The sequence below is a fragment of the Nicotiana tomentosiformis genome, chromosome 12, assembly GCF_000390325.3.
Source record: "Nicotiana tomentosiformis chromosome 12, ASM39032v3, whole genome shotgun sequence".
NCBI lineage: Eukaryota > Viridiplantae > Streptophyta > Magnoliopsida > Solanales > Solanaceae > Nicotiana > Nicotiana tomentosiformis.
In genome coordinates this window covers 125140055-125160239 of record NC_090823.1, presented here as the reverse complement: position 1 = coordinate 125160239, position 20185 = coordinate 125140055, and the positions used below count along the sequence as shown (strand labels likewise).

Sequence of the window (20185 nt, the reverse complement as noted above, 5' to 3'; positions counted from 1 at the left end):
GATAATATTCTAACGTATATATAATGTTCTGACCTTTTACATACTATGATAGATAATTATTAAGGTAATTTAGTAATAATATTTTTACCATCACATGATGTATTTCATTGAAAGCAAAATTATCAAATATGTAGGCGATTTTACAGTACCTTGCAAATTTGGCATTCGAATATACAATCAATATAAACTCATTATAGTTATAATTTATAATAGTCACAGTTATGCATTAAGCCTTAAATATTTTTGCTGGAAACATAAGGCTCATTCCTCCGTATTGGATTTTTTTGAGTGAAGTTCTTATAGTCTTTGAAATATAAGTGGTTATAGGTTATCTGCACCTTTCCCATAATTAATTTATTAAAATGTAAAAGTGATTGTATCATTTGAAAACAAAATGGCATATATCCTAACTAGCATTTTTATTGCAGAGGAACTGTTTCAAGATTGAAATAGTTATATATGTCTTCTTGAAAGTTAATTTACTTATACCTATAATTATGAAATAATAATATTTTAAAGGCTCGAGTGTGAGTCCTAGTGAATTTTGGCCCATTATGCCAAAGTTTGAGGGTAAGACAATGGGTTCAAGTCCCAACGCACTATGTTGATGAAAAGACATTGGATTCAAGTTCCAACGCATTATGGCCTAGCATGCCTTTATATGGGTAAGGCATTGGGTTTGAGTCATAATGCACCATATTGATAATAATAATAATAATAACTAAAGAAAAAATAATGTAATTTTCATGAAAAAGCATGAAGCTTGTCCCACTTGATTTTGCTCCATTCTTGAAGTGAATGTGATAGCAGTGCATGATAAGTTTAAATAAAGATAAGTGGTTGACCAATGAATGTGGGCGTGCGAAAGGCCAAAATAATAATAGTTATCACTATGGTAATTATAAAAAGGGAGAAATTCTTTGAAGAGAATGTGACTTGTGATAAACATTGAGATTGCATACTCATTCCTGAAAGTGAATGTGAAAATATATATATGATAAAGATTATGCATAATAATGTACTTGTGCATAGTTGGATAAATACTACAACTCACCTCTAAGGGAGGTTTGAGACAAAGAAAGATAATGAATATTATTGTGTAGTTACATAAATATATCATTGGTCGCATGCATATGATACGCCAAAATATATTTTGCCATGCCTTATGAAAGTTATTAAAAGCAAAATTAAAGCAAAAAAAAATATTTTGCTTGTGATAATTTTGAACATTACAATTATTATGATATGATTCTCTTTGTGAAGGAGACATTCATTATATGGATGGTGTGACAAAAGATCTTGTAGTACAAAAACAGTTAAGAGCTCTGAAAGAACTAATTTGTTACTACCCGGATGAATGAAATTTTTCATAACATTAATATTGTAGTAAGTCTCAAAAGAAATATTTTGATTTACAAATATATTAGCCAAAGTGGTTGGCATATTGAGACTATAAATGAAAAGAAGATTGAATATCTTTATATTACTATAATCATACCGGATAAATATGAAAGGTTACCTGACTTTTTTTTTATTTGTACTACACAAGTATAAGCATGATGATGCAATCACAAGCCACAAGTAAACTAGAGGTTTATTGAAATAAATATTAGTTGGCATGACCGGTTGACCATCTCGGTTCAATTATGATGCGAAAAAATTAATTGAGAATTACATTGGCATATATTGAATAAATATAAGATTCTTCAAGAATTCTCTTGTGCTGCTTATTCTCATGATATACCAGTTAAGGTTAGGGATTGAATCCCTTGATTTCTGGAACGAATAAAAGGTGATAAATATATGGGTCCAGTCACCTTCCATGTGGACCGTTTACTATTATATAATTTTCATAGATGCATCTATTTTATGGTCACATGTGAATTTGTTATCAACTTGTAGTTTGGCTTTTGCAAGATTGATTGCTCAAATTATTAGAGCACAGTTCCAGAATATAAATTATGATGATTTATCTTGATAATACTGGTTTAAATCCAAGTTGGTTTAGTAGAAATTGTATGCCTCCGATTATATCTAAACCATTGGTTATGAGAACAAAATTGCCAAAATAAAATTTGGTATTTGATGTATTATTTAATATACAACAGCACTTGTAAGCATCTAGCCAAGTTATGATAAGTTCTCCCTATCACAATCGGTTCAGGGTTAGGAACCAAATAATTTCCATCTAGAAATATGAATGTGCTATATGATTTAATTGTTCCACCACAATGCACAAAGATGGATCCCCAAATAAGGCTAGGGATATGTGTTGGTGATCCCAACAATAGGGGGAGAAAATGGGCAGCTGAAAAAGTAATGCATGTAATGAATTATTATGAGTACATCGAGATCCTCGTACGAGAAAATATGAACTTGAAGTTCAAGTGATAATTCATTTGCTAAATATTGCCGGGCGTATTTGTTGACCCAAAGCTAAATGTCATATTCAACTGCTAATGCTCCAAATAAAATAAAGTTCATAATGAATAGAGTCCATGGCATGCATAAAGCATAATAAACTAATCGGTTCCAAAGATAAAATTCCTTGAAGGAGGAGAGGAGCAAATGTTCAAGATGGTCATAATAAGGAGGCAAGTGCTCTAGAAGAGCACTACGATATAACACTTCATAAGACCTCATGGGAAAGGCTCAGGTACCTGAAAATAATAAGATAAAGAGATCTCAATAAGTTATGTCTTTATTGAATAATAGTAGAACCGATATAAAATGATCGTCGACGATATTGTTAATATAATGTAGCGCTCAATATTATTAATATTGACGAGGATCTTGAGCTCAAATCTGTCATGAAATTTGGATAGATAAATAATTGGCCAAATGAAAAATACGCAATGAAAATTGATTTCACATGAAAAATATGAAGTTGGACGGATAGTCGCAACACCTGAAAGTATAAAGCCAGTTGAGGTATAAATGTATTCTTGTGCGGAAAAAAGAAGAAGGTCAAGTCGACAGATATAAAGATGACTTGTTTCACAAGAAGATTTGCAAATATCCTGACATTGATTATATAGAGACATGTTCTCCTGTGGTGGATGTCGCCATTTCAGGTTTTAATCTGGCAATACAAGAAAAACGTGATATGCGTATAATGGAAATCATTGAAGGATTTAAATTGTTCTGAAGCATATTAAGGTTTCCAAGTAATTTATTAAATAAAGCTTCAAAAATCCTTATACGGATTGAAACAATTAGGGCACATGTGGTATAATCGCCTGAGTGAGTACCTGTTGAAAGAAGGGTACAAGAATGATTCAATTTATCCTTGTGTCTTTATAAAAATATCTGGATCTAAATTTGTTATAATCACCGTGTATGTTGATGATTTAAATATCATTGGAACTCCTAGGGAGCTTCCTAAAGCACTAGAGTTTCCTAAAGTAGTAGACTATCTAAAGAAAGAGTTTGTAATGAAATCTTGGAAAGACAAAATTTTGTCTTGGTCTACAAATTGAGTATATGAAAGATGGAATTTTTGTCCATCAATCAACATACACTAAAATAATTTTAAAGCGATTTTATATGGATAAAGCACATCCATTCCGACCTCATGAAAATAATGAAGAGCTTCTTGGTCCCGACGTACCATATCTTAGTGTAATTGATGCACTAATGTATCTTTCTAACATTACAAGGTCTGACATAACTTTTTCAGTTAATGTCTTAACAAGATATAGTTCTGCTCCTACAAGGATACATTGGAATGGAATCAAACACATATTGCGGTATCTAAAAGGGACTATCGGTATGGGATTATTTTATGGAAATGATTGCAGTCCCAATCTTGTTGGTTATGCCGATGCAGGGTATTTATATGACCCACAAAAGGTTCGATCTCAAACAGGCTATGTGTTTACATATGGAAACAATGCCATATCTTGGAGATCGACTAAGCAATCAATCGTGACTACTTCATCTAATCATGATGAGATAATTGCTATTCATGAAGCAAGTCGAGAATGTGTATGGTTGAGGTCTATAATACACCTTATTCGAGGCAAATATAGTTTGAAGTGTAACAAACCACCCACAATTTTGTATGAAGACAATGCAGCATGCATATCCCAGTTAAAGAGAGGATTCATAAAATAGGATAGGACAAAACACATTTCACCAAAGTTATTTTTTACACATGATCTTCAAAAGAATGGTGATATCAATGTGCAACAGATCCGTTCAAGTGATAATATGGCTGATTTGTTCACCAAATCTCTACCGACGTCAACCTTCAAGAAACTAGTGTACAAGATTGGAATGCGAAGGCTCAAGGATGTGAATTGATGCTCTCATCAGGGGGAGTTAATACGCGTTGTACTCTTTTTTCCTTACAAAGTTTTGTCCCACTGGGTTTTCCTTGCAAGGTTTTTAACGAGGCAACCAAAAGGCGTATTTCTAAATATGTGTACTCTTTTTCCCTCACTAGGATTTTTTTCCCATTGAGTTTTTTTCTAATAAGGTTTTAACGAGGCACATTATCTATGGACATCCAAGGGGAGTGTTATAAGAAAAATCAAATTATGGTGGATGTCTACTCTTCCTCCATGATCTTTTCAAATGCTTAATGACATATTCAATGACATATTTCTATGCTTAATGACATATTCAATGACATATTTTTCTTCACTTTTCATGCCTATATAAAGGTCTTGTAATAGATAGGAAAATACACACAATTGAAGAAGAAAATCTCTTCCTTCTCTCTATCTCCATTTCTTGTTCATGTTTTACTAAATTGCTTTTATTTCATAACAACATGTCTTGTTCATGTTTTACTAAGTTGCTTTTATTTTATAACAAGTACGCATTTATAGATGTATGCATGTTTGCTGACGCCTACTTCTTTTATACATCCATCAATTTTTTTCAACGGCATCACTATTAATGTCACGATCCCAAATTCCCTATGTAGGATATCGTGATGACACATAATCTCTAATTCTAGGTAAACCTAATAATTTGCGGAATAACTAAATATAAATCTGAAATTTAATCCTTAACAGTTGAATAAATAAGAACTGCAAATTAAACAAATACAACTCCCAAAACCCGGTAAAAATAAGTCACAAGCTTCTAAGAATTTATTCTAAGTGTTTCTATACATCAGAGTCTAAAGAGAAATCAGGAAGACAACATAATAAGGATAGAGGGGGACTCCGAGGTCTGCGGACGCTGGCAGATGTACCTTGAAGTCTCCGTATACAGTCTAGCTCACTGATAACTGGTCTGGTAGGAAGCACCTGGGTCTGCACAAAAAGATGTGCATAAGCGTAGTATGAGTACACCACAACGGTACCCAGTAAGTGTCAAGCCTAACCTCGGTAAAGTAGTGACGAGGTCAGGTCAGGCCCTACTAGAAATAATAAAAGACAGAGTGAAAAGTTTAAAAGTATAATAATAATAATAATGACAATGGGAATGAATCATATAAGGAGTATGTCACAATTTAACTACACAGAATAAAGGCAAATAATACCTCACGGAAGGAAAACATAAATTTTCATATTTAAGGAAAACACAAAATAACCAAAAGCAAGTGTACCAATGAGAAAATATCAACAAGGGCACTCCTGAGGTACCGCCTCATAGTCACAAATCATAAATAAATTCACAATATCTCATTTTCTTATATCACCGCGGGAGTCTTCACATTTAATTTTAAAGAAAATATTTTTTCCGAAATAGCATCCCGCGTTTTAGCCACCCTTATCACACCGCATGACTTCTAGTAGTTCCCCTACTAGTCACGCGTATCAAGCCACACTTATCTCACCGCATGCGTTTCAACACCTAGACCTTATACCACCGCATGCGTATCAATATCACAATATATCACAATTCGCACCTCAAGTACCCAATTATTTCAACTTGCCAAAATAAATTAACAATATCATTAATTTCCACAATAATGAGCTCACAGCTCAATCACAATGAATACAAATCTCAACAAAATATTAGGGAGTCAATAACTCAACAAAACAGTATTTCACAATAAAACACTTTGCCTCAAATACCAAATTTCAATGTCAGATACTTCATATTAATAATAATTCAATAAAGAAATTCAACTTTCAAATAATGAGCATAGAATAAAAGAAACAAAGTTTCAGCTAAGCAGGTAAAGCAATTAGCAGGAAAAAGGTAAGGCAAAATTTAAAAATATAAAAATAGATCAATGATGATGAATATAACAGGATAAAATAATTTAATTAATGCAACAGTGATCTACAAAATTTAAATACATAACCTTCCACATTTAGTCTATGTACACACTCGTCACCTCGCGTACACCACTTTCAACACATCACAATTATCACATCAATACCAATCCTAAGGAAAATTTCTCTCACACAAGGTTAGACAAGTCACTTGCCTTGAACCGTGAAATCCTTTACTCCATTTTACCTTTGCCTCGTAAATTGGTCTCCGAAAGTCTCGTATCTAGTCATAATAATTTCGATTCAGTCAATACAAATTATTGGAATTAATTCCATATGAAAATATTAATTTTCCAATAAAATCTGAAATTTAACTCAAACATCGCCCATGGAGCCCACGTCTCGGAACCCGACAAAAGTTATAAAATATGAATGCCCATTCAACCATGAGTCCAACCATATAAAGTTTACCAAATTCCGACATCAACTAGACCCTCAAATCTCCAATCTAAACTTAAGGGTTTTCACAATTTTTCCAACTTAAAACACCAATTAAATACTAAAAATAGCAATAAATTCGGGTAATTTGATCAAAATTGAGTTAAGAACACTTACCCGTTGTTTCCCTTAAAAATTTATCGAAAATCGCCTTTCCCCAAGCTCCAAATCGTTAAAAATGGAAAATGGGACATAACTTAAACATTCTGCTTAGGCCTCTCCTTCTATGCGATCGCAGACCAACTCACGTGATCGCGTAGAACATTTTCCCCTGCCAAAATTTTCCCTTACGCGATCGCGAAGCACATCTTCCTCAACCCTACGTGATCACGGACAACCACACGTGATCGCATAGCACAACACGTGAAACATTCCAGCTCCCTCATTTACTCTATGTGAACGCAGCTTAATCCACGCGTTCGCGTAGCACTGCTGACCAACTGCTTCGCGATCGAGGTCATCCCTACGCGATCACATAGCATAAAAATTTGCACTGCCCAATTAAGCCTACGCGATTGCGGACCTTCTCACGCGATCACATAGAAGAAAACAAGACAGTGCACCAAAAAAACATTAGCAAAACCCCAAGTCCAAAATTCGATCTGTTAACCTTCCGAACTCACCCGAGGCTCCCGGGACCTCAACCAAATACACCAACAAGTCCTAAAATATCATACGAACTTAGTCAAACCCTCAAATCACGTCAAACAACGCTAAAAATATGAATCATACCCCAATTCAAGGCTAATGAAACTAAGAAATCTCAATTTCTACATTCGATACTGAAACCTATCAAATCAAGTCCGTTTGACCTCAAATTTTGCACACAAGTCATAAATGACATAAAGACCCCATTCAAATTTTTAGAATTGAATTTCGACCCCGATATCAAAAGGTCAACTCCCAGTCAAACTTCCAAACTTAAATTTCTATTTTAGCCATTTCAAGCCTAATTTAACTGCGCACTTCCAAATAATTATTCGGACACGCTCCCAAGTCCAAAATCATCATACAGAGCTATTGGAATCATCAAATCTCTATTTCGGGGTCGTTTACACATAAGTCAACATCCGGTCAACCATTTCAACTTAAGCTTTCAACCTTGAGACTGAGTGTCTCAATTCATTGCGAAATCTCTCTGGATCCGAACCGACTACCCCGGCAAGTCACTTAACAACTATAAAGTACAAAATGAGTAATAAATGAGGGAGCGAGACTACAACTCTTAAAACGACTGGCTTGGTCGTTACAATTAATAACTTATTGTTTAATTAAGACGTGGCCTCAAAAGATAAAATATTGTCTCTACTTTGTCATATCATCTAGGGGTGTCATTAGATATTCGAAAACTGACTAAACCGACCGAACCGTACCGCACCAAACCGATTTTTAGGTTTTTATATAAATTTACAACCGCACCGATAATTAGGGTAGGTTTTTTATTTTATGAAAATAAACCGAAAAAATACCGAACTTTACCGAATAAATTTTACATGTAAAAAATATATTTATATAGTAAGTTTAAAAATAATAATGCATTAAATTTTTCTTTGGGCCTTGAAATTATGAAAACTGTTACAAGCCAGCAAGTAATTAAACTCAAAATACTAATTCCTAAAACCTATATATTATGCTACTTCTACTTAAACTAAGTTATTTCAAGTATATTCATTAGCAAGACACAAAGTATTCTAGCGATTATGAGTAGCAAACTATAATGTGTTGAATATGTTTCCTTTCATATAATTTAGATTTATCTTTTTGAATATATTTAATCTTCTATAGACTTTATTCTTGAGTCCCATTTTGGTTAATATCTTTCCACTCATGTGATTTATATTTTCTTTGTCTTTACTTGATTTCTTTTACGTTGTTGTAGAATAGTTGATGGATCTATACTCTAGCCATATTTCATTTTTTTAATTCATCACCCTTTAAACAGTAAAAATATCTAGAGAGTTTTGCTAAATCCTATAAAAGAACATATGTTATTGCATTATAATTTTACTGGTGAATTTTATATGATATTAAAAAAAATACCGAAAATTAACCAAACCGTACCGATACCGAAGAGAAACCGACATGATTGAGACGTTTTCGAAAAGTCTAATTTTGGTTATACATAACATAATAACCGAAAAATTAATATGGTACAAATTTTATAAAATAATCGGCCGAACCGAACCATTGACACCCATAATGTCACCATGTTCGACTTTCAGGGGCGGATGTAGAATAGTGACATCAAATTCTTCTGAGCATAATGTAAAAATTTACTAATATTGTAACCAATGATAGGTCTAAACCCATAAGATCAATCTGAAAAAAATCATAAGTTTCAAAGTACAATAAATACAATGCTAAAACCCTTAAAAATTGAACCTCAAAAGTCATAAGATTGCATCTATATATCCAAGAAAATTCTAAAAGAATTGGCGGTGGTTGCAATAACATCAAGTTGGGGCTAAGGTACTTTTTATAAGGTGACCACAAAAAACAAAGTAATTTAGTAGCGCATGCTGTGTTGTACAGCCCCCGGCGAGGATCGAACTCGCGACCTTTCGCTTACGAAGCGAACGCACTACCACTATGCTACGGAGGCCTCTTCAGTTCTTAGTGGTCAAAAGTCAATTAAAAACAAAGGAGAAATAAGGCTAGAACCACAGGCAGATCCAAATTTAAACTAGTGTTTTTTTCTGACTTTTTGTTGAAACAACAGTTTTTTGTTAAATTTTTGCAAAAGCACTTCCAAATTTTTTAACCAAATCCCATATTTTTCGAGTCATTTTTTTGGGTGAAAATTACGAAATACTTAGCAAAATTAATATCTCTTCGCATAATATGAATTTCAAATATTTTTTATCTAGATGGGTGAATGAGTCGGAAAAAAAAAAAGCTCGTCCTCATCAATATAGGACTTGGTCATATTAAACGCGAAAAAAGTAATCCAAAAATGAATGTGACCTCATGATAAGTCCTACCAAAAAGTTTACCTACCCAATAATGAAATCCTGTAAATAATGATTGAATTGAAAAGGTGCTTACTTAATAGTAGAAAATCGAAGACACAGGCAAAAAGTTGACTCTTTCATACCTACTAACTCCTAGAATAAGAAGTGCGTCCCTTGTTTTAGGCCGAAAGAGTTCTGTGGCACAACATATGGAGTAAGTTGAAAGAGGTCCATCCATTGAGGGACAAATGTCACCGAGTGCGACTATTATGATTTATCACTAAACCATGGTTTAGTAGTATGTATTCTCACTTTAAGTCGTAATTCTCAAATGTTAATTGTTACCACTGAAGAAGAAGAAGTAAACCAGTACCTAATTGGTCAGCATCATCATAATTTCAGGCTGCAAATTGCATTGACAATATCCATGAATTTGGAATGTGACAATTGCTGCTATTTAAAGGGACATCTCTTACACTTCACCCTAGAAGAAGACAATAACTCAAGGGTGGGAAGGAATACATCCTAACTGCAATTTGGTACTATATATCCTAACTGCATTGTTCAGTTATATCCCCCGAAATTATATTTATAAGGACAAACCAATGAGACTTTAGAACCTTCCCCTTCTTACTCGAGCCCATGATATGGCAGCCGCGACAGCCCCGCCCAAATGAGCAGATCCTGAGACTCGAGTGTCACCCTGAAGTCAAGTGGTGAAAATATGAGTCATTACACATATCAAACAAGTTGTTACAAGACTAACAGAATGTTTAAACTCTTTTCTGGCAAAGCTAAAGATTAAGTTGAGATAGGATTAAGGCTCCAATGGTAGAATTGGCTCTAAGGCAAAGATCTCAATCTGGCACGCGAGACAGATCCTAATATTGGGCTATCTGATTTTTTTAGTTCATTCCCTCAGGCCTCAACCAACACAGAGAATCAGCATAAGGGTCGAGTTGGAGAAGTCGTACTACCCTTTACAGCAGACCATGTAACTGCATGCGTTACTAAATATTCTGATCACATAAATCAAGCAGGGGAGAATCTAGCAAACTTAAATACAGCAGGCGTGTAAATGGTAGAACACTAGAGCAGAACAAGGAAGTAAACTTTACTAACATTTGTTTTTTATTTTCATTAGCAACTGAGCCTCGTGGAAGGAAGTACGAGTTCAGAGCATGGTGGTCAATGATAACTTCATTTCATGATAAAGTTGAACAACTAAAACAACAAAAGCCGATATAGAGCTAGAAGATCATACCTCCAATATTCTTAAAACATCTTTTCCAATGAGGAAGATTCCCTGAAGATTAGGACCATAGGGAGTGTACAAAATATTAGCCAAATTTAACTTTGGAAACTACCATCTAGAAAACAAATACACAACTACATACCAGTAAGATTGCTGGAACGGGAATAATAAAATCAAGATAGAGAGTCTTTTTAGGGAACAGGAATATATCAAGCAGCATCACTGCATTTACAGCCCCACTTGCACCCTAAATAGAAAAGCATGAACAGAAGTCAAGGCAAAGTGTAAAGAATACATGATGCTTTGAGTATTAATCAAGGAGAAAAAAAAAAACGTGGTTAAGTTTTCTCCATGCAAAGGATGAGAAACCAAACCAAGAAGGCAAGAACCATGTTGTTTAGAAGCTGGAATTATTTCCAAGATCCCACAGCACACGCTGAGTAAGATTGCATAGGGATTCAAATAGCAATCCATATAACAAGACCTAAGAAAGATAACATCATTTTTGGGTTTCGCTAGGAGTTACAAGGAGTTATAACAATCACATATAGTGGCTAACAAAAATGAAAACTTGTGGCAATATAGGAAACCATGGTCTGATAAGTGATAACCTTCCAAAAGTAATGTTCACTAATTACAAAGATCGAGACCAAACGTATAGAATTGGAGTGGCTTATAGTATGACATTACTCCAACTCTTTTCTCCAGAGCATATCTATTAGTCCAACTACCACAGCAAACACTACCAAATCATGCAAAAAAAGATGCTTAACTACTGAATTTGAAGAAGACAAAGTACCATGTTAAAGAAAACTTGATAATCTACATTAAAGATGAGACAAAAATGACAATTCTATTTCAGATGCTTTGGAGTCCCATAAATTGTTAACATGGTAACACAAGAAATTGAAACTGGAGAAGGAAAAGGAAGGGCTAGCAGAGATCAAGAAGACGTAAGACATGAATTTACCAATCCCGGAACTTGCGATGGATTCATGCTCAGCATTTGTCTTCTTTGTCCCTGCCAAAGAAAAGAAACGGCCATGAACAACTTTTACAACCAAAGAGGTAGTGACATTATATTCTCTCCATCAATTCATGTCACACAATTATCTTGACAAAGAGCTTTTATTATGTAAATTTGACTGGCATATTTTATAGGTACTAGTGGAATAATTTTTTTTTTTTTTGATAAGGAGAAAATGAAGCTACATAGGTTCGAACTTGTGACAACTTTAAAGAAACTGAAGCGCTTGACCAGTTGAGCTACACAACTGTTCTTAAGAAAATATTAGAATATTAGCTGTGGAGTAAGTTTGCTAGGAGACCATGACATTAAAACATAAATTTGATCTGTCAATTTATAAAAAATAATACTATCATAGATGTCTGTTAAACATTTTAGCACTCTCATCATGAAAAGTGACACAAAAATTGGAACAGAGGGATTAATTATGAAATAAAGTGACCAACTCAAATCCTGCAGCACAGTCCACTTTAACTTTTCCTCATCCTTCTTTCTCGAATGTCTAATCATTAATAGGAAAAAAAACCTCATGCATAACTGAGAAGGTGAAGTAAATCCAAAAACATACGCAAGCCAACTGAAAAACAGAAGCAACCTATAATTACACTATAAGCCCGTACACAAGTACCACAACTAACTCCAGTACAGTATATCCTAATTTTTCCACTACCATATTTAATCACTTTTCATGTAGCTTTCTAACTGCCCCCCCTGGTTCCTGGATTCTTCTGAACCATTAATAGGTTAAATGATTGAAATTCCCGGCTTCACTTTGTTGTGCTTTTCATGTTTCAGAAATAAAGTCTAAACCACCGACTTCTTTAAAATATTAACCATGAATTTTGCATATATACGGCTGATCTTGGGTATTACCAAAAAATATCAATTGGACTGAGGATTTAATCATCATTTAGTAGGCAGGTAACATACACAGGTATAACTACAAAACATTTCATCAACTTCTTGGCTATGGGAACAACTAGATATAATAAGGTTGCTGCGCCAAGATTACCTGTAATGATGGAGCTATAAAGGCATGATATACCACGTAAAAAACAGAGCCAACAACTGCTCCAGATAGATACAGCTTCAGAAGAAACTGAGGCCCAAAAGTACTACCGATCTGCCAATAGAAAGAAATTGGAAAAAGAAAATATTAGTCAGTGAAAAGAGATGTCGAAGTGTGCACATATAATGCAAGAGTTTCCTTTTAGGTTATAACAAATTTTCTTGGTCATCTCTCTAACATGTTAATTTCACTTATTATGGCATATTGTTAAGGAAAATGCCTAATTTACAATATGCCAATGAAGTAATTGCTTAATATTAATTAAGTGATTAATCAATTACCCTTATACTAAAAAGGTACAAATAACCAAGACAAATTGTAACATTGGGCCAAATGGCTTAGCATTAAGCCATGTCCCTTTAACTAAGTTGACAGATAAAACTGGATCATTTCCACAAGTACTGCACTAGTTATCTTCTCACTTAATATTGACTGTGATCCTAAAGGTGTAACCATCTAATGCGTCATTTCTGACAAAAGTAGCTCTTTCATTTTTCCAAGATAAGGGCTGCAGTCTGTATGCAGAATAATGGTATAAAATAATCAGAAGTAAAGACGAAGATCTGCGGGTCATTCAAGAAGCTTGCTAATGCATTTACCCCATCTAAAATAAGTCATTTCAAAGTTTAAATATCACAAGGGAGGATACTAACCTTCTCAGCACTCAATCCCACCCATTTCCGTTATTTGGTTCTATCTAATGTCAATTCCTTTTTCCCCCTAAATACCATCACTTTTAAAACTGAGATTGCTTAGAGGAAAAAAAAACAAAAAGTACTGAAATTTTTTATCAGATCAGTATGCATCAAGTTTACCACTCTTCTATTCATTAGCCCAAAGTCAGCAAGTGCTCAGACAGGTCACTGAAACACTATAAGTTTGAGCTTGGCCATATACCCATTAATGCCAGAGACAATGTTTCTTGCTAGGAAATATTTTTAAGACCCTTCCTTCCGAAAGAAAAACAGTATACAATTCCATTAGTTGCTAGATTTCAACATCAAGAATTTTCAATGAGGTTACTGAATTACCTACGAAGATATTAAGCTTAGACATGATATAGAAGTAGAAAGACAGGTGACCTTACACTTGTTCCAAAGAAGTAGAATCCAACCATGTTAGAGATAAGATGCCAAGGATCAATGTGACTAAAAGCAGATGTTATCAATGTGTGAACCCGTCCACTTGTAACATTGTCCACTGAAATCTGAGCACCAGATACAAAAATAAGTTAATCTAGTTGGAAAAAAATGTCTTAGCTGTCAATTGCATCAAAAAGATAAGTTATCTTAGTGACTTACCATGAAGTTCCTTATCATGAACCTATTATCAGCAGCACGCCATAACAAAAACACAGCTACATTAGCTAAGATTATGCCTAACACAACTCCATCAGTAGAAAACCTCCCAAAACCTGATTGCCTACAAATTGGAAATGCCCATGACTTAGAAGATAGAAAACGTATGAAGTTGGACTAAAGGCAAGGGAATGGCATCACAAACATTGCCTTTTATCCTGCCATAATTTTGAAATACATGAAACAGGTGAAACATGACGAACTCCTAGCTGTCACAATCAGTGTTGTGAAAAGCGCTCGCTTCAGCGCTTAAAGCGCGAAGCGAAGCGAGACCCCAGGCGCTTATGTGAGGTGAAGCGTAGCAGGTTGAATAAAGCGAGCGCTTCTGCAAAAAAAGCGAGAAGCGTAAAAGCGACAGAAGCGAGCGCTTCTACATATTAAGGGCTGCCAACGTTAAAAATTTAAAAAGTTTATCAAGTTCAAGCCCAGGTATGTGATTTCTTCCTCCTTTTCTTTTTCTTCTTTTTCTTTTTCTTTCACTGTTTCAATCCCAAAATAGCAGCGAAATGCTGGCAAATTTTTTTTTCCCTTCAGTTCTTTTTCTCATTCTCTTCTTCATCTTCTTCTTCTTTTTCTTTCACTGTTTCAGCGATAAATTGCAGCGAAATGCTGCCCAATTTTTTTTGTTTCAGTTACTGCCAATTTTTTCGTATACTTACTGCCATTTTTTTCATTTCATTTAATCTTGTAGAAGAATAGGATGCTCATTTTGTGCTTTGATTGATGCTACTCTTTAGTTTTTATATTGAAGTATTGAACATTTGCTTACAGTTACATGTGTTATCTATGCAGTATTTATTTTAATTTTTTTTTTTAAAATTCCGCTTCACTTAAAAAAAGCGAGCGCTTCGCTTCTCGCTTCTCGCTTTAAGCGAAAAGGGGCTTGTCGCTTTTCCTCGCTTCACGTTCTTCACAACACTGGTCACAACTCACTAGTCACTGCATATCAGTGTCAACTAAATACTAATCAATTCATTCCATTAAAGATGTCATAACATTCCTTATCAAAAAGATGTCATAACTTAGAAAATAGAAAATGTATGAAGTTGACTAAGAGCAATGGGATGACATTATACAGATTGTCGCCATTTCTCCCATCAGAAAACTGAAAATGTTAGAAACAGTTTAAACGATTACGAACTCCTAGCTGTCACAACTCATCAGTTATTGCAGGTCAGTGTCAATTAAATACAGCTCACTTCATCCCGTTAAAAATGGCATACCTCCACCTTGGTGGAGACTAAGAGTAAAACGTTCGAATAGATTACTAATATAGGAAAATAACTATTTAAATAATCGGTTTGTATGTGCAAAGAAAAAAGTACGATAGTTCCCGAAGACTATGTCAAATTAACTTTAAGATATAAAGTAAAATTACTTTATATTAGTTTTTTTATCAGCAAAATTAGTTTATAGGAGTATTAGTTAAAACGGTTGAAAGGCATATTTTGTCAGTTTGAGGAAGTGGGTCAAGTTTTTCCGAACGGACAAGAAAGTACAGTAGCTCCTTTTTTTCTTAAATTTTTCACAGAGCAATATTTATCTTACTGATGCACATAACAGCACCAGAAGCTCAAGAAACATCTAAAAGCTCTACTTCTATCATCAGCAGTGCTATTCTTAAAATTCAAATCAACCAGAGATCCCAGAGATCTTTGCACTTGTTGCTTTAAAGCATACTCCCTTTCATTATTTACACCTGTTTCTTTTATTTATTATGATCAATCCCATAATCTCTAGGGTTTTTTGCAAAATCATGAGCTGAGTGAACTGTAGGCCTAATGTATGTCCCGTTTATGATTCCTAGCCTAAAGTTTTAAGCCTGCACATGAGATTAGGTTAAATTTCACATGAAGATATGCCATGTCATAATTTTATGATCAATTGCACCTCATATGAGACAAAATCAAAATATATAATTCAAACTTCATTAGACCTTTTTTCTTTTTGATAATGATGGTGTTTGGGCCAGCTTCTGCGCGCCTGGACGACGAGTAACTAGGCCCACCAAGGCTTAGTCAGATAAAAAAATCACTTAGTGTTTTTTCTCTGTTAGGATCTGAACCCTAATCTCTAATATTTGCACCCACTTCATTAACCATTAGGCGACGGGGTTAGATGCTTCTCTAGACCTAACATCACATACATGAGGTTGAATTTTTTGATTATTTCCCACCAACTATACACATGAGACCTAAGAAAGGAAAAGAAAAGCCCAAACCTTGTGAATGCACGATGAGTTGAGGTAAATAGAACTCTCAACTCACAAAATGTACCTAACAAACATGAAAGTATAAAGATGAAACCAAATTCTTAGCAAGACCAAGATGGAGTTCCAAAAACAGTTTGCCCTTGGAGAAGTGCAAATTGATCTCACAATCACTAAAAGAAAAACTGGACCCAATTAATTTGAAAAATGTAAACGTAATATCAATGGTAGATTAGAGGAAAAAATAGTGTGAGCATACATTATGGTGCAAAAGAACTTTACAAAAAAAAAATGAAGAGATTAGGGTGTAAATCTGAAAAAAAATATATAGGATTGCAAAAGACAACAACAGCCACAACAACAACCCAGTGGAGTATGGGGAGGGTAGTTTGTACGCAAGCCTTACCCCTATTCCTGGGAAGTAGAGAGGTTGTTTCCGATAAACCCTCGGAGCTACAATAACAACAACAACTAAACCAAGGGCCCAAACAAGTTGGGATCGGCTATATGAATCATCACTGCTTCATATGGACATAAGATACACAATGCAAAGGACTCAAGTTCAAATCTACATTCTAAATTCCAATAGAACCCAATTTTAATCAACTCCTAATTCTCCCCCAACTATTAAAAGATCAACAAAAACTGAAGGAACGACAGCTACGTTCAAGTTTCCTATATCCAAAAGGGACCAAGGCCCTAAAGATCACACCTTATCATTCCACTTTGCTGCTAAAGCCCCAGAAAGTACAGCAAAACGAAACTCGGGTACAACTTATCTATCAGTCCGCAAAAACAACTCCTCGGCTCAAAGTAAAGACTAAGACTTTATTCACTATACTATCTCAACAACAAATAAAATAAACTTAATTAGTCAAAACAGGAAAACTTGTATGTCAGTGTAAAGATAATTGTGAAATTAAAAGGAAAAAAAAAACTAGTTTTGGAGTACCTCTATTTTTCCTTAAAAACAAAATACTTAACATTAGAACAAAATGGGCATGAATATAGCGTAATGTATATGGTTTATATAACAGTTTATTTAGTGTTGCAATGAAGTAAATACAAGTGATTCACATAGCCGACCTCAAATAATTTGATAAATATATTAAAGTTGCTAAAAGGGGGGAACAATTGAGTACCAGCCACGGCGAGAGGAACCAAATGAGAAATTGGAGTGAAAATTTCTTTTTCCAAACTGAGCCCTCAGAATCCCAACTGTACGGTTAACCAAATCCTTGCTCGGATCACGTCTAAAAATTGTGTTTGTTAACAGCCGCTTTGGGAAAATTGGGTTTGAGAAAACCCCATGTGAAAATTTCACATTTTGTAGCCTAAATGAGTGTGTGTGTGCGTGTGAAAAAGCAGAGAAAATTTGTTGTTGCTGAGAAGGGTGACATGGGTTAGTCTTTGAAGTTAGAGAAAGGAAAGTTTGTGAGGGATTTGTGGTTGCATTTGAGAGATTTCTGGGGATTTTAGAGAGGAGTTTGAGGGACAAGAGCCTCTGCATAATTTCCTATAGGCTTTTTTGTTGAAGCTTCGTTTATGCTTGGAATGGTGTATTGGTCTGGTTATGTATTGCTTTGTTCAGTGTGTTTTCTTGTGAAAAAAGATCAGTAATATTCCATCCATCTCCGACCCTTACACTCCATTTTCTCCATCAAAATGGTTACTCCATTTTTATTCAAAAACAAAAAGAATATTTTATATTCTTCACTCTCTTCAATATTATATTATTATCTTTTATTTAAATTTTATTTTCTTATTTCTATTAAAGAAATTCTATCTTTTTTTCTTTTTTACATATTCATCACATATAATTTAATATAAAATTATTTTATACCATAAATTTTTAAATAATATAATTTGTAAGCAAATATTATAGATTATATATATTAACGGATAATTCAAATAAAAGTAAAATCATTGAGATACTCTAATTAAACACATATTACATTATGGTAAAATTTTAATTAAATATTACATAAATATTCAACTTTCACGTGTAGTATGCTCACATAAATGATATATTAATGCATTACGAAGTGCAAAATAAGCATCTTTGTCCTTAATTCTTTTGTGTAGAGCTAAAAATTGTTCAAATCGGTGATTTTCATCCATTACCATTTCTACCGTTAGAGGTAGACATTCCCAATCATCTTGAATTGGTGCATTAAGATCGCGCTCATCCTCAACCATTAATATATTTTTATTTATTCAATTTTTACTTTTCAATTTTAGCAACATCTAATATTTTATATTCGCACCTTTCAATTTTAGCAACATCTAATGGTTTATATTTGCACCATTCATTTTTTGAGATGATTATATATTTTGTATACAATTATAACTTATAATAAAATTAACTTACAATTTTACATAAAAATAATAAATGCACGAAAATTAATTTATCAAAATTATACGCCAAAGTTAAGATGTAAAATTAATATTATAAAGATATTACATAAACATAATTAGGTATATATAAAGAGATAAATTAAAAGAGTTAAATAATAATAATAATAATAATAATAATAATAATAATAATAATAATAATAATAATAATAATAATAATAATAAAGTAAGGACGAATAGTAATGGAGGAGATGAATAGTGTAACTCTAAATTTGGAGTAACACTATTCATCTCCCATTTTGCAGCCAAAAATAAAGGAGCATTGGAGCCACATTTTGGTAAAAAATGACTGCATTTTGGAGAAATAGGAGAGCGTTGGAGATGCTCTAAACAAGCACATATTTGGGTCATGAGGTCTACCTACTTGCCAAATAATTTTTTCTTTTTCTTTCAATTACCATCTTGTAAAATAGTTTGAGATATTTATTTGAGTGTACATATATATGTGTAATATTTATATATGTATTTTATAAATAGATATCGAAGTCGATATCACAAAATAAAACATATTCTTTTAGAAGAAAAAAAGATCGAAATTTGCCATGAACTTTAAGAAGAAATGATTCAAATTTGTCTGCGACACAGAAGATTGGTCCGCTCCAAAAAAAACTGAGCTTTCCGGTTTGCCCCCTCCCCAGCCCTATGTGGTCGGCCTTCTTACCAGTCTGGCTCCTTTCTCTTGATGGAATATATCAATACCCGAGCTCCACCTTTGCTTGCATTAGTCATCATCGCTCACTGTTAATATTTGGTGTCAAATATATCCTTGATGATACCGGGGGTTGCCATGTGTCCCAATGTGCCTAACTCTTAACTCACTCTTTTGTTTACCAACCCTCTCTCCCTTCCTCCCCCTTTCTACTTCCTTTCTTCTCTCATTCGCATCAATAGCAACCACCATCATTTTCTCTATATTCTTCTATTTTCTGTCTATGAGCAAATATGAGCAAAAATTCAAGACCATTCACTTTGAAGATTATTTGTATACTTCATTTGTCAGATGACTATCTACGTTAAAATTTCAAAAAAAGGTTTTATTTTGTTTGTGGAATTGGACCTCATCCATAAATAGTCCATGTGCAGACCCAATGGGTCTGACATATGTTGGCTCTTTTAACAGTAACTTTTGCCACGGATGGTCATTTGACTTAATTTGCAAATACTATTTGTTTTTTCCATCCTTTGTTTTTGTTTTTGTTTTGTTAATTTTGAGAGAAACTCATA

At 33.9% G+C, this 20185-nt stretch overlaps 2 protein-coding genes and 1 non-coding gene across 3 annotated transcripts in view; all 3 read right to left on the bottom strand.

The window, feature by feature from the left end:
- Positions 1–4340, bottom strand: part of LOC104118157 (mitochondrial import receptor subunit TOM5 homolog) — an 86635-nt gene extending 82295 nt beyond the window's left edge. Inside the window, exon 1 of the mRNA XM_070192026.1 lies at positions 4335–4340. The gene's annotated coding sequence lies outside the window, so the exon portion shown is untranslated. The remainder of the gene's footprint in view (positions 1–4334) is intronic.
- A 4867-nt stretch (positions 4341–9207) lies between these two features.
- Positions 9208–9279, bottom strand: TRNAT-CGU (transfer RNA threonine (anticodon CGU)). Its single transcript has one exon. It is a non-coding gene; the product is annotated as a tRNA-Thr (tRNA).
- A 711-nt stretch (positions 9280–9990) lies between these two features.
- Positions 9991–18222, bottom strand: LOC104108904 (RHOMBOID-like protein 12, mitochondrial). The gene is made up of 8 exons (XM_009618056.4): positions 17689–18222; positions 14281–14401; positions 14067–14186; positions 12923–13033; positions 11854–11904; positions 11026–11130; positions 10893–10934; positions 9991–10331 (listed from the first exon to the last, which is right to left on the bottom strand). The coding sequence occupies exons 1-8, from the start codon at positions 18054–18056 to the stop codon at positions 10242–10244; spliced, it is 1008 nt and encodes a 335-aa protein (XP_009616351.1). The 5' UTR covers positions 18057–18222; the 3' UTR covers positions 9991–10241.
- Positions 18223–20185: the final 1963 nt, after the last annotated feature.

What these genes read in the sequence shown, in the direction of transcription:
- LOC104108904 (XM_009618056.4), bottom strand. Translation starts at nt 18,056, where the DNA reads ATGCAGAGGCTCTTGTCCCTCAAACTCCTCTCTAAAATCCCCAGAAAT. An exon ending in TCTACTTCTTTGGAACAAGT is followed by an intron (nt 13,034 to 14,066) that starts GTAAGGTCACCT and finishes TTCTATTGGCAG; the next exon opens with ATCGGTAGTACTTTTGGGCC. An exon ending in CATCGCAAGTTCCGGGATTG is followed by an intron (nt 11,131 to 11,853) that starts GTAAATTCATGT and finishes TTTTCTATTTAG; the next exon opens with GGTGCAAGTGGGGCTGTAAA.